Source organism: Salvelinus fontinalis, chromosome 15, assembly GCF_029448725.1.
Source record: "Salvelinus fontinalis isolate EN_2023a chromosome 15, ASM2944872v1, whole genome shotgun sequence".
Taxonomy (NCBI): Eukaryota; Metazoa; Chordata; class Actinopteri; order Salmoniformes; family Salmonidae; genus Salvelinus; species Salvelinus fontinalis.
This window is the reverse complement of record NC_074679.1, coordinates 24,686,746-24,700,934: the sequence shown is the minus strand read 5'-3', so window position 1 is coordinate 24,700,934 and position 14,189 is coordinate 24,686,746. Positions and strand designations below refer to the sequence as shown.

General features: G+C 43.3%; 1 protein-coding gene across 5 annotated transcripts in view; it reads left to right on the top strand.

The window, feature by feature from the left end:
• Positions 1 to 11,733, top strand: part of LOC129811613 (inverted formin-2-like) — a 37,473-nt gene extending 25,740 nt beyond the window's left edge. Inside the window, exons 5-23 of one of the 5 annotated variants that reach the window (XM_055863053.1) lie at positions 1,390 to 1,423; positions 1,668 to 1,809; positions 1,932 to 2,064; positions 2,239 to 2,823; positions 2,988 to 3,130; positions 3,249 to 3,310; positions 3,397 to 3,499; positions 3,607 to 3,692; positions 3,911 to 4,011; positions 4,849 to 4,919; positions 5,758 to 5,865; positions 6,012 to 6,082; positions 6,191 to 6,311; positions 6,443 to 6,607; positions 6,762 to 6,864; positions 6,988 to 7,140; positions 9,401 to 10,165; positions 10,443 to 10,502; positions 11,336 to 11,733. In XM_055863053.1, the coding sequence (XP_055719028.1) occupies positions 1,390 to 1,423; positions 1,668 to 1,809; positions 1,932 to 2,064; positions 2,239 to 2,823; positions 2,988 to 3,130; positions 3,249 to 3,310; positions 3,397 to 3,499; positions 3,607 to 3,692; positions 3,911 to 4,011; positions 4,849 to 4,919; positions 5,758 to 5,865; positions 6,012 to 6,082; positions 6,191 to 6,311; positions 6,443 to 6,607; positions 6,762 to 6,864; positions 6,988 to 7,140; positions 9,401 to 10,165; positions 10,443 to 10,501 (3,005 nt within the window). In that variant the 3' untranslated portion in view covers position 10,502; positions 11,336 to 11,733. Of the gene's footprint in view, positions 1 to 1,389; positions 1,428 to 1,667; positions 1,810 to 1,931; positions 2,065 to 2,238; positions 2,824 to 2,987; positions 3,131 to 3,248; positions 3,311 to 3,396; positions 3,500 to 3,606; positions 3,693 to 3,910; positions 4,012 to 4,848; positions 4,920 to 5,757; positions 5,866 to 6,011; positions 6,083 to 6,190; positions 6,312 to 6,442; positions 6,608 to 6,761; positions 6,865 to 6,987; positions 7,141 to 9,400; positions 10,166 to 10,442; positions 10,503 to 11,335 lie in introns of those variants that run through there. The other 4 variants (XM_055863054.1, XM_055863055.1, XM_055863056.1 and 1 more) reach the window with 4 other exon arrangements.
• The last annotated feature ends 2,456 nt before the right edge of the window (positions 11,734 to 14,189 follow it).

Sequence of the window (14,189 nt, the reverse complement as noted above, 5' to 3'; positions counted from 1 at the left end):
TAATGCCGTGTTCAAAACAACTCAGAACTCACCACTCAGAACTTGGAAATCTCTGACTTCAGTGCGTTCAAGACAACTGGGAACTCAGGGGAAAAACTAGCTCCGAATGGTCATCCAACTCGAAATTCCATGTCAGAAACTCGGGCATCTTTCTAGAGCGTCAACCTAAAGATCACTTACGTCATGATTTAACCTTTTTTTTCTCGAATTCCCAGTTGTCTTGAAAGCACCATTATATTGGGCTAAGTAGGCTATTCTCTATGAACAGGCTTTGATTTATGCCTACCTTTTTATAATGGCCTATTGGCGGCAGTCTAACAAAAGCTTGTCTGTGGTCAAGTCGCCATTCCCTTTCTTTGTGAATTTGCTATTCACGGTAAATGTGAAATACATTTTAGATTTTTTCCAAAAATTCTGTAAATGTAGCCTATTCGAAGTCGTTCCACATCACCACTCTACTGCAAATAGATTTTTGGTGCGTTCAAAACAACTGGGAACTCAAAAAATGCGAGCTCAGACTGAGAGAAATTGAGAAGTCATTGATCTTCAGGTAGGAGAATGCTGCATTAGTAACCAAGTGGGAAGGGGAATTTACCACATACGATGTGGAAAAATTCCTTTGAACGGACCTCCAACTGGTAATTACTGGTGGGAAACTCATCTATCATCCTGAGTTCCCACTTCTCCCAGATGCTGACCTCTGACGTCACCTAATAAGGAAATTACCTCGATAACAGCATTTCTGGCAGTTAAATGCAGCAACAAAAGATTATTTATAAAATGCAATCTATTAATATGATTTTTGAACACTATAATTTGTTTACAAGCATGATAGCTGTACTTTTAGTTTATGGTTACACAGCTTGTTGGCCATTAGCCAATCAGTAGTTCTCAATGAATTCAAACCACCTGAATGCATCCAACTGGTATTTACGACTTCAAAACTGATAAATTCCCACCTTCCACTTGGTAATGAATGCAGCAGAAGTCAAAGCTCTGATATGATGCCTGAGTTTTCGACTTGTATGTCACGCTCAAAACAACTGGGAACTCGGAACTCAGAAATATCAGACTTTCGACTTTAGTGGGTTGTAAAAAATGAGCCCCGACTGGGAAAAAAATATTTTGAACGCTGGTCATCCAACTCGAGTTCCCAGTTGTCTTGAACGCACTGAAGTCTGAGGTCGAAGATTTCCGAGTTGTCATGAACGCACCATAATTATGTCCTAATCGCTCACCTGCAATCAACTTCACTCGCTGATTCCAGATCATATTCCGCAGTGTTCCAACTTTTTAATAACCTACTACAAAGTAGGAAACTGATCATTTGAGAGTTGGATCGTTGTTTTTGTGACTGTCTTTATTAAATGCAGTGTTTCTGTTTTATAGGATTACAATTACTTGATATACTGCCCAAATTGAGGTGAGTGCCTTGACTTACTTCCTCGTTTCATTGTGACCTTTTTGTCATGTGCAGATAAGAAATGCCCATGCATTGGTCAAGTACAATATAGTTTGAGTGAAATGTTAAACAAAACCTTTGTTACTTGCACATTTGTCAATAATTTTGTTGATTTGATGTGCAAGGTGGAAATAAACATTGTAAACAGGCTACTTGCTCAATAGGCCCTTTTTAATTGTGTGTGTGTCTGGTGTGTGAGAGACAGAGATGAGGAGGATGAGGACTTGATCATTCAGTGTGAGGCGTTTGAAGAGGCCATGTCTGAGGATGAGGAGGAGCTGCTGAGGGTCTATGGGGGCATAGACGTGAGCAGTCACCAGGAGGTGTTCATCACCCTCTTCAACAAAGTGAGCACAGCTGTCAGCTGCACTGCCATAACACTGCATGTCACCTACTCATGGCTAGTTCCGTAAACAACAAAATTATAAGTGCACTCAAAATAAGGTTTGGTTGTGTGTTCAACCTCAAGGTGAGCAGCTCTCCGTCGTCTCGCCAGCTGCTGTCCATCCTACAAGCCCTGCTGCTGCTGGGGCCCGAGAGGGCTGACATCTGGCAAGCCCTGGAGGCCATCACTAACCGGGCCATTCTGCTGGATCAAGACTGTGAGTCATCACGCTCCTGACACATTCAATAGTTCAATAAGCTGACCCCTAAGAGAGTTAGGGGCAAAGGACTGCAGTCTGGGTGAACAGAGTGCGTAGGAAAAATGGTTGTCTTGGTTACTTGTCAACAAAATTCAGTAGATTTGAGTGTTTGTGTGTGATTCTGTGCTCCAGCTCATATGGACTCTTGTGAGATTATTATGCAACGCCTGGTGTTCTCCAAGCGCAGGACAGCTGGTGTCGATGCTGTGGATGGTCTGCCACCCAAGAAGATTGATAAGGCTGTTCAGACCGACATGGTGGACGATGACCAAGAAAGACTGACCAAATGCTCCACAAAAGTGTCCTCTCCTCCACTACCCCCTCCACCTTTCCTATATCCCAATATGATGGGACCAGGTCCCATTCAGTGCCCACCTCCCCCTCCTCCACCCCCCACTCCACCATTACAACACATTGGAAGTGGAGTACCCCCACCACCAACTCCTCTACTAGGGATGCAGGTGCCCCCAGGGTGCCCTCCTCCACCCCCACCTCCCCCACCAGGAATGGGTGGTGGAGGACCTCCACTACCCCCACCCTTGCCTGGTATGCCAGGCCTGCCTCCTCCACCACCACCTCCCCCTGGCATAGGTGGCATTGTGGTGGCCCAGAGTAGCCAGTCCCTGAGGTGTGCCTCTGCTGCTGCCTCCAAGGCAGGCCGTTGCCCCACCCTGAGGATGAAGAAGCTCAACTGGCAGAAACTCAGAGCTGTCACTGGTGAGTGGAAAACCTTGGCATCTCTCTTTAATGATCCTCCCCTGTGTTTACAGAAGCAGTCTGCTCTATGTAGGAGGGGAAAAGATTGTCTGGTTACATACTTTTTTGTGAGGTAATTCCAGATGTGTTGTGGTTATTCTCTCCCTCCTTTAATATACATACAGATGGTCATTCCATGTGGACTTCAGCTCAGAAAGACACTCCTCTGGAGCCCAACTACTCCAGCATTGAACAGCTGTTCTGTCTCCCAGTGATCGAACACAAAGACAAGGGGGCAGCTGCTCCTGTCAAAAAGGAGCCTAAAGAGGTGCACTGGTCAACACTCATTACAGCTCTCGTATCTGGAGAACACCAGAAACATGGCTCATTATGAATCCTAAAACAACCTCTCAAACAAAATGTCTATTCCCCTCTTCTCTCTACAGATCTCCTTTATTGATGCAAAGAAGAACTTGAATTTGAACATATTTCTCAAGCAATTCAAATGGTTAAGTAATTTGTCATTAAGTGAGTATTGATATCAATGTTTTCACCCCATTGAGCTTACTTTTTTCTCCATGCTTCTCTATCTAGCTCTCATGATGAGTTTGTGGTGTTGATTCAGAGTGGGGATCGCTCTAAGTTCGATGTGGAGGTCTTGAAGCAGCTTATTAAACTCTTACCTGAGAAACATGAGGTACTGTAGGTACCAGATAGATGTTCACAATGTTTGCAAATCACCTTTATTAATACAGCAAACATGGTGGTTTTGACTAAAGAGCCTCCCTTTCTGTCTCAATTTAGATAGATAACCTGAAATCCTTCCTGGGAGAAAAATTAAAGTTGGCCAATGTAGACCGATTCTACATCACTCTCCTGGCTGTACCATGGTGACTGCTGTTCCTTTTATCGTTTTCATAATTCCTGGCACCTCACTGGATACTCTATGTAGAGAAGAATCTCTGGCTGTGATAGTTAACGGAATCTGGTGTCTGTTTTTGTTTGGCCCTAGCTTGACTTGTCTTTTTTAATTCCCAATGGTATCTCTCTTCCCTGCCATACCATCCCTACTTCGTATCCTCCTTCTCGCTCTCGTGTCTACCCACAGTTACGAGCTGAGGATAGACTGTATGTTGCTGTGTGAGGAGACCACCTCAGTACTGGACATGCTCAAGCCCAAAGCAGAGGTGGTTGAATCAGCATGCCAGTGTAAGTCAACACCAACTTCCCTGTGTAAACACCAGTGGGGGAAAAAGTACCCAATTATCATACTTGAGTAAAAGTAAAAATACCTTTTTATAGAAAATGACTAATGTGAAAGTCACCCAATAAAACAGTACTTGGTTTTAATATACTTAAGTATCAAAAGTCAATTTAATTTATAAGATATACGTAAGGATCTATAGTAAAACATTCCTTATATTAAGCAAACCAGGCGGTACCGTTTTTTTTTTTTTTTTTTTTACGGCTAGCCAGGGGCACACTCCAACACTCAGACGTAACTTACAAATGAAACATGTGTTAAGTGAGTCCGCCAGATCAGAGGCAGTAGGGATGACCAGGGATGTTCTCTTGATAAGTGCGTCAATTGGACCATTTTTCTGTCCTGCTAAGCATTCAAAATGTACCAAGTACTTTTGGGTGTCAGGGAAAATGTATGGAATAAAAAGTACATTACTTTCTTTAATGAAGTAAAAGTTGTCAAATATAAGTAGTAAAATACAGAACCCAAAAAATGACTTAAGTAGTACTTTAAAGTGTTTTTACTTAAGTATTTTACACCACTGAAACACTCATGTTACAATGATTGCTTTATGAATCCATTGCATATTTTTGTAAGCTAGCAGAGGACACAGTAAAGTTTATTATTTAGAATTGTGTTTGTTAGAACTGTCAAGAGGGGTAACTGTTATATGCTGTTCTATGTAGAACAATTTGTTGCTTAGTGCTGGAAATGTTTTAACAACTAAAGTGTTGGTTTTTCAAAATGTTGAAAAATGTATTTGTTTTGCATAGAATGTTTCATTTTAAAAAAAATCTCCTCAGGTCTCAGAATGAGCACTCTCATGCCTAGTTTCTGCAGGCTCATCCTTGATGTGGGAAACTTCCTCAACTATGTAAGTAAGGACTCTCGAAACGATGGCATTCCTACCTGACAAAGTAATGTTAGGATATCAATTAGCCTGTAATAGCTTTTGTGCCGAACCCACAAGTGTTTCAAGTGCCAAGCTATGGTCATTTTGCAGTAGGTAGGGAGATTCCTAGATGTGTGCAGGAAGGCATGGGACTAAGGAATGTGTAGTATTGGTGAAAAAAAAAGGTATGTGTTAACTATAGAGGTGCCCATGTTGATGAGGATCAGAAGTGTCCGGTGCGAGAGAGACAGGTTGTACTGAAGGTGCCGTATCCTGAGGCAGTGAGGACGATGGGTCAATGTTGAGGGATCATAAGAGGCTCCCAGTGGGTAGTAGACTTTTACCAGTACAGAATGATAGGTCTACGAATTAAATGTGCTTCAGTAAGGTTGGCTTTTTGGTGTTCATTGCCATGGTTATCAACTGTAATGCTGAAATGGAACGTAAATCACAGAAAATAGGTTTTGTTGTGGCAGCTGCAGAGAAGTACTTGGGTTTTCAAGATTTTACTGCAGAAGAGTTACAGGGAGTGTTGAATGGGAGTGTCCCGTTCTCCCAGACCGTCGATCAAATGGGGTGGTGGGTTTTTAATGAATGTAGGGTTAGTTGGCAGGCAGATTATTATTATTATTATTTTTTTCATCACAAAGTATAATGGATTTATACTCCAGTCCAGTTGGTGGTGGTAATGTACCATTAATATTGAATGTCAACAATTGTTAAACCCCACCGATGAAGGATGACATTCCACTCACCCGTAAACATGCAACACTTATGCAGTCTGAAAAGCTCTAACTCCTGACTCTCTGCTTGCTCACAGGGAAGTCACACAGGGAACGCTGAGGGCTTTAAGATCAGCTCTCTGCTGAAGCTGACTGAGACTAAGGCCAACAAGAGCCGCATTACCCTGCTCCATCACATTCTGGAGGTAACCCTATTATAAATAATAGTTAGTGCTTTTCTGAGGATAAAAACAACTTTGTGGTCAGTGCTCCTCACAGAAACCGAACATACTTCACATGGACAATCAAATCAAAGTTGGAAATCATAAATAAACTCATGACTTGTTTACAGGAGGCAGAGCTGAACCACCCAGAGCTGTTGAACCTTCCTGACGACATTGAGATTTGTGAAAAGGCAGCTGGGTATAAAACCCTTTTTATTCAAACAATTGTTATTATGAGCTCTGCAATTGATAAACAAATGATTAAATTACATTAAAACATTTATAAATATTGCCTTTTATCCATTAGAGTCAACCTTGACTCCATTCAGGCAGAAGCCAGTGCCTTACTAAAACGACTGAAAGAAGCGGCAAAGAAAGTCACCAACTCTGTGGATGATGTAAAGGAGCAGTTTGAAAAGGTCATTGAGGTATGAAACCAGTGAATTGTATTCTATTGTAGTTGCCTCCCAATAATGACTTTTTTTCAACTCTTTTGGAGGTCAACTATACACTAGTGTTCTTTAAAAGGCAATGGTTCAACCTCGTTTCCCTCCCCAAGGAAAATCTGGGGGCCTGCCTGGATTTGGAAAAGCGGTTTGCAGAGATTGTGAGGAAGAAGGGTGACCTGGCCCTCTACCTGTGTGAGGATGCAAACCAACTCTCCCTGGAAGAGCTCTTTGGCACCATTAAGACCTTCAGGGGGCTTTTCATCAAAGCCTTAAAGGTCAGAGGAGCACATCACTAATAGACGGAATTCCACAAGTTTGGATAAATGTTAATAATGCATACTGATTTCCATCACTAGTACATTGAAAACAGAGGTTTGGTTATGAAGTTTCCTCAAATCCTCTTTCCCAATGTTCTATGTACTTCCACAGGAAAACAAGAGCAGAAAAGAGCAGGCTGTGAAGGCGGAGAAAAGGAAGAAGCAGCTTGAGGAGGAGGAATCCAAGAGACAGAAGGGGGAGAACGGAAAAATAAGTGAGTTCTTCTGATGGTCCATATCTCCTGTCTGTCAGGAGTCTGTTTTGTATTCCCACTAAAACGATAGTAGCCTGCCATGTGGTATCTCAATACATCTCTTTCCCTATCCTCTGTCACCAGTCCGGAAAGGACCCCCACCACAGGACGATGGCTGTATTATCGACCACCTCCTTAATGATATCCGGAAAGGCTTTCATCTCAGGAAGACCCGGCCCAGGTGCGAAACGGATAGCCCCCTCTCTTGTGAAATGAATAGGGATACGGGCCAGCCTGGTAAGGACAAGACGACTCTGACCCTGTCCTGTCTCCAGCTTCACTCCTATACTGAACCATAACCAGGCTTCGCCGATATATAGTACCAGTCAAAAGTTTGGAAACACCTACTCATTCAATTCTTTATTTTTACTATTTTCTACATTGTAGAATAATAGTGAAGACATAACTATGAAATAACACACATGGAATCATGTAGTTACCAAAGAAGTGTTAAACAAATCAAAATATATTTTATATTTGAGATTCTTCAAAGTAGCCACCCTTTGCCTTGACAGCTTTGCACACTTGGCATTCTCTCAACCAGCTTCACCTGGAATGCTTTTCCAACGGTCTTGAAGGAGTTCTCACATATGCTAAGCACTAGTTGGCTGCTTTTTCTTCACTCTGCGGTCCAACTCATCCCAAACCATTTCAATTGGGTTGATGTCGGGTGATTGTGGAGGCCAGGTCATTTAATGCAGCACTCCATCACACTCCTTCTTGGTCAAATAGCCCTTTACACAGCCTGGAGGTGTGTTGGGTCATTGTCCTGTTGAAAAACAAATGATAGTCCCACTAAGCGCAAACCAGATGGGATGGCGTATCGCTGCAGAATGCTAGCCATGCTGGTGATAGCCATGCTGGTTAAGTGTGCCTTGAATTCTAAATAAATCACTGACTGTTTCACCAGCAAAGCACCTCCCACACCCCTCCTTCTGTATGCATTCACTGTGGGAACCACACATGCGGAGATCATCCGTTCACCTACTCTACGTCTCACAAAGATAAGGCAGTTGGAACCACAAATCTCAAATTTGGACTCCTCAGACCAAAGGACAGATTAACACCAGTCTAATGTCTATTGCTCATGTTTCTTGGCCCAAGCAAGTCCCTTCTTCTTATTGGTTCTTTTAGTAGTGGTTTATTTGCAGCAATTTGACCATGAAGGCCTGATTCACGCAGTCTCCTCTGAACAGTTGATGTTGAGATGTCTGTTACTTGAACTTCATGAAGCATTTATTTGGGCTGCAATCTGAGGTGCCGTTAACTTTGAATGACCTTATCCTCTACAGCAGAGGTAACTCTGAGTCTTCCTTTCCTGTGGCGGTCCTCATGAGAGCCAGTTTCATCATAGCGCTTAATGGTTTCTGCCATAATATGGACTTGGTCTTTTACCAAATAGTGCTATCTTCTGTATACCACCCCTACCTTGTCCCAACACAACTGATTGGCTCTAACGCATTAAGAAGGAAAACAATTCCACAAATTAAGGCACACCTGTTAATTGTTATGCGTTCCTGGTGACTACCTCATGAATATGGTTGAGAGAACGCCATCATGGCAAAGGGTGGCTACTTTGAAGAATTGCAAATATAAAATATATTTTGACACTTTTTTTGGTTACTACATGATTCCATATGTGTTATTTCATAGTTTTGATGTTTTCACTATTCATCTACAATGTAGAAAATGGTACAAATAAAGAAGCCCTTGAATGAGTGTGTCCGAACTTTTGACTGGTACTGTAGATTAGCTTTAATATTGCGGTTGGATTGGAGCTTCCATCAATAATTGTCTGCTTCATTTCCAGTCTCCCATATATTTTCCCCTAACCCTACCATACCTCCCCTAATTGGAGTAAACTAATGGATAACAACACTTAGGCCTCTACTTCCAGCTTATACATACTATATGCATTTTACAGACACAGTATATTTTACAATAGTTGTTTTGTTTTTAGTCCCTTCAGCTACCCTCAGCCCCTCCACTCCAGGAAGCATTGGGCGTTTTGAACAATTTATAAAGTCTGTAAGGATCCTCCTTTTTGTAGAAGTGTTGTGTTATTTTTTTACTTTGTAATATAGCTGTATGAGTTTTTTCTTTTGGATTGCATTTATTGCAATCCACCATCTAGTTTTGATTCATATTTTTCAACTGTGCCGTGATGTTTCAAAAAAGTTATGAACCTTTCTATTCTCAAAGTTTCTACAAATTGTAAATTAAAGAAACATCTTTGCTAAGAGTATTATTGATCTATTCCTATTTAAAAAATCCTCTGTGCTTACATTTTAGCTTTATTGCAGCCACTACCAATTACACTTGCTTAATTTCATCAAGAATGTGTGCTTGGTTGTGCTCTTTTGTGTATTTTATTTAACAGCACTTGCCAGATTTAAACATTGCCTGCTTAATTAAGAATGATAGAATGTTAGGAATGCCTGGTACAGTAGACCTGCTCTTCCTCTCCAAGCATTAACAGGACCTCTCTCACCTGCAGGATCAAGTGTCAAGCCTGTAAAAGAAGATGTCGAAGCCTCCAGCACTCCCATTCCCACCCAACCCCAGGCAGAGGAGAGGGCAGCAAGAGAAGGAGTGAACGGATGCCCCAGCAAACCCAAAGAAAAATACCCAAAAGAAACAGCTTTGGCAAAGACTAACCGGCTCCCAGCTGAACTCCAGGATGGAGGGGAGCCTCTGCCAAGCCTCCCCACAGACAATTCGCCACCTCCGGCGATACTAGGAATGGATGTCCTAAATAACACCCCAAGCCACTCTACCTTCACAGACCTGGCTGAAATCAACCAGAATGTCAACAGTGGCCTGGTGACAGAGGACTTGATGCCTGAGTGCTCACAGAGCAATGGAGAGGGTCAACTTAATGGAGCCTGCACACTGGCTGTCGCTGATATGGACATGATTATAGAGAAAAAGCTGATGGGAAAAACCATTGGCCAAGATGATGTTGAAGGTGAGAGCAGCAGCATGATGGTAAAGACTCTTAGACCAGATGAGACTGGGGATGACATGATGGTGGCACAGGATGACGGTGTAACTAACAGACACCGAGACACCAATGGCAACAAGTGTTTGGTCAGTGCGGTGCAAAGCGTTCTGGCTTACGATGTGCACGATGGAGTGGACTCTAAAGATCTGCTCTCATTGGTATCCGAAGCTCTGCCTTCTTTTAAGTCGGGACCCCTAACACCAGAGGATAAAAAACAGCAGAAGCTCTTTAAAAGAAACAAAAATAAGAGTAATGAAGGTAATGTATTCATTCATTCTAATAAATATGTTTGGAACTGTGGTCTCCTGACGTGTATGAAAGGGAGATGTTGTCCCCTTTTTTTATGTGGTTTTATTGCATTTTACATTTTATATAGTGTCTGATCATTTGGTGCTGTTTTTAAGACCTAAGTTTTAGCATGAATGTACTGTTTTTGGAAACCGATCTTAAAAGCCTCCCATTTACATCGCATTGACTCCTTTCATGATCATCATGTAGTTTGTTTTTCGTGTTTTTTTTCTTTGACTCTCTAAAGCACAAGGTAACACTGGAAAGGGACACCCTAAATGTAAAAAGGGGTGTGTGTTGCAGTGAGGTAGGTCAAACGACTGGATGGAAAACTAACTGGTGCAAGCGGGAACATTTAACAACCCATCAGCGCCAAGCCATGATTTCAATTAACAGACGTGCGTCGGTCTAACCGGGATCTGGTTTAATCTGATTGTGTCTTGTCCTGCTATTAACACTGTCCTCTTCAGTAAAAATCTTTAAAATCCCTGGTAATCAAATTGTAATAACTCAAGATAAAACACTTTGTCTGGCATCTTGGCTGCTACTTTATGCCCTGTTGTCAGCCTGAATCTTGTATCTTGACAAGAATTAAGCTCAAACTGACACCTCAAACGCCACAGTTGAACATTTATAATTTTCACACTTCGATGTCATACCTCAGCGGGAAGACCTTGCTTAGCACTTCTGCTCTGTGTGTAATTCTTTTGAAGGAGTTTTTCTGTCTTTGTGTTTCCTGTACCTCCGTACCCATATGTTGTTGAACTGCCCAACCTCACAACAACCTAAACAGCTAAATGGATTATTTAACCTACTAACACAATTACTTTTTTTGTGCTTCTTGTAAACTGTGTCCTTTTGTAAGTCTGTCTTTTCTGAAAGATGTTTTAATTTAAATTAATTTAGTGCTTTAATGATCTAGAGACTGATGCAACCAGTAGCACTATATGATTATTTTGGAAATGAAATGGCATAAGAAACATAATAAAAGTCCATTCTCACCCCTGCCAAGCCTCTTTCTGATCCATCAAATGCAATAGTAACTACAAATGTTGGGATATTATCGGCATACTATTTTAAAGTCATTGGTATGCCATTTGATTCCTTCAATCTATTAATTTCAGTCTGTCCTTTCCCTAGGCGATTCCCGGAAAAGGAAGTCAAGAGGGAAGGAAATGTTGAGATGATTTTTTTTTTCTCCCATACATGGTTTGTGCACATTGGAATGGACTAGGTCTACGTTATATTGGACTAAATTGATTCCTCCAAGAAGATATCAGCATGTTCTTTCTTCCTTTGGATGATTTTGAGTTCTTAAATATTGAAATCAACTGAAAACCTGCCATTGTTCCCTGGCCAGGTTGATTTGTAGCCGACCAAGAGGCTGAGTCATGAACATGTTCCCATGCAGCCTGTTATGTTCCACGAGGCTACTACTGTCTGTGGTCTCTGCACAGCCTCAATCCCAGCAAACCTACTGTCGCTTTTGAAATAAATTAATGATATGTTGAAAATAAAAGAAAATTCCCTTATTTTTACATTATGGATTATTTGAACATCTATAACAGCTGAGTTCATCTGACTGAGGAAGTAGATAAAGGGTCACATTGCCAAAATCCCAAAGTATCCCTTTAACTAAGGTCTGTCTCTCACCTTGCAGTTCACAACCTCTGCCTCTTTATAACCTGTAGTCAGTCCACCTCTGTTTGCAGCAGGTGAAAAGAGATTGCCTACTGTAGGCAAGACTAAGCACATGGAGTAATGAGTAGGACCGTGTTTTCACATGTGAAAGTGATTGCTTTTGATAAAAACGCATTATCTGCAATCACAATGATAACAACTAGTTTGAAAATTCTAACATTTTATGGAAAAAAATGTGTTTCTGAAAGATGCATCATGCTGCCTTGTCAACAACATGACAGTGGCACAAATTACTGTTAGATTTGAGAAGGACACTCCTCCCTCACCGCTTTTTCCCTTTCACGCCATGGGTCATAGACCAGTGCACCGCGGCTCAGGTTAATAGAACTCCCTCGTTGTTTACCAACTCTTGTCTTCAAGTACCCCTAACCGTACACATTTTCATTGTAGCCCCCGGACAAACACACCTCATTTAACTCAAGGGCTTGATGATTAGTTGACAAGTTACATTTACATTTAAGTCATTTAGCAGACGCTCTTATCCAGAGCGACTTACAAATTGGTGCATTCACCTTATGACATCCAGTGGAACAGCCACTTTACAATAGTGCATCGAAATCTTTTAAGGGGGGGGGGTCAGAAGGATTGCTTTATCCTAATCTAGGTATTCCTTAAAGAGGTGGGGTTTCAGGTGTCTCCGGAAGGTGGTGATTGACTCCGCTGTCCTGGCGTCGTGAGGTAGTTTGTTCCACCATTGGGGTGCCAGAGCAGCGAACAGTTTTGACTGGGCTGAGCGGGAACTGTACTACCTCAGTGGTAGGGAGGCGAGCAGGCCAGAGGTGGATGAACGCAGTGCCCTTGTTTGGGTGTAGGGCCTGATCAGAGCCTGAATGTACTGAGGTGCCGTTCCCCTCACAGCTCCGTAGGCAAGCACCATGGTCTTGTAGCGGATGCGAGCTTCAACTGGAAGCCAGTGGAGAGAGCGGAGGAGCGGGGTGACGTGAGAGAACTTGGGAAGGTTGAACACCAGACGGGCTGCGGCGTTCTGGATGAGTTGTAGGGGTTTAATGGCACAGGCAGGGAGCCCAGCCAACAGCGAGTTGCAGTAATCCAGACGGGAGATGACAAGTAGCTGGATTAGGACCTGCGCCGCTTCCTGTGTGAGGCAGGGTCGTACTCTGCGGATGTTGTAGAGCATGAACCTACAGGAACGGGCCACCGCCTTGATGTTAGTTGAGAACGACAGGGTGTTGTCCAGGATCACGCCAAGGTTCTTAGCGCTCTGGGAGGAGGACACAATGGAGTTGTCAACCGTGATGGCGAGATCATGGAACGGGCAGTCCTTCCCCGGGAGGAAGAGCAGCTCCGTCTTGCCGAGGTTCAGCTTGAGGTGGTGATCCGTCATCCACACTGATATGTCTGCCAGACATGCAGAGATGCGATTCGCCACCTGGTCATCAGAAGGGGGAAAGGAGAAGATTAATTGTGTGTCGTCTGCATAGCAATGATAGGAGAGACCATGTGAGGTTATGACAGAGCCAAGTGACTTGGTGTATAGCGAGAATAGGAGAGGGCCTAGAACAGAGCCCTGGGGGACACCAGTGGTGAGAGCACGTGGTGAGGAGACAGATTCTCGCCACGCCACCTGGTAGGAGCGACCTGTCAGGTAGGACGCAATCCAAGCGTGGGCCGCGCCGGAGATGCCCAACTCGGAGAGGGTGGAGAGGAGGATCTGATGGTTCACAGTATCGAAGGCAGCCGATAGGTCTAGAAGGATGAGAGCAGAGGAGAGAGAGTTAGCTTTAGCAGTGCGGAGCGCCTCCGTGATACAGAGAAGAGCAGTCTCAGTTGAATGACTAGTCTTGAAACCTGACTGATTTGGATCAAGAAGGTCATTCTGAGAGAGATAGCAGGAGAGCTGGCCAAGGACGGCACGTTCAAGAGTTTTGGAGAGAAAAGAAAGAAGGGATACTGGTCTGTAGTTGTTGACATCGGAGGGATCGAGTGTAGGTTTTTTCAGAAGGGGTGCAACTCTCGCTCTCTTGAAGACGGAAGGGACGTAGCCAGCGGTCAAGGATGAGTTGATGAGCGTGGTGAGGTAAGGGAGAAGGTCTCCGGAAATGGTCTGGAGAAGAGAGGAGGGGATAGGGTCAAGCGGGCAGGTTGTTGGGCGGCCGGCCGTCACAAGACGCGAGATTTCATCTGGAGAGAGAGGGGAGAAAGAGGTCAGAGCACAGGGTAGGGCAGTGTGAGCAGAACCAGCGGTGTCGTTTGACTTAGCAAACGAGGATCGGATGTCGTCGACCTTCTTTTCAAAATGGTTGACGGAGTCATCTGCAGAGAGGGAGGAGGG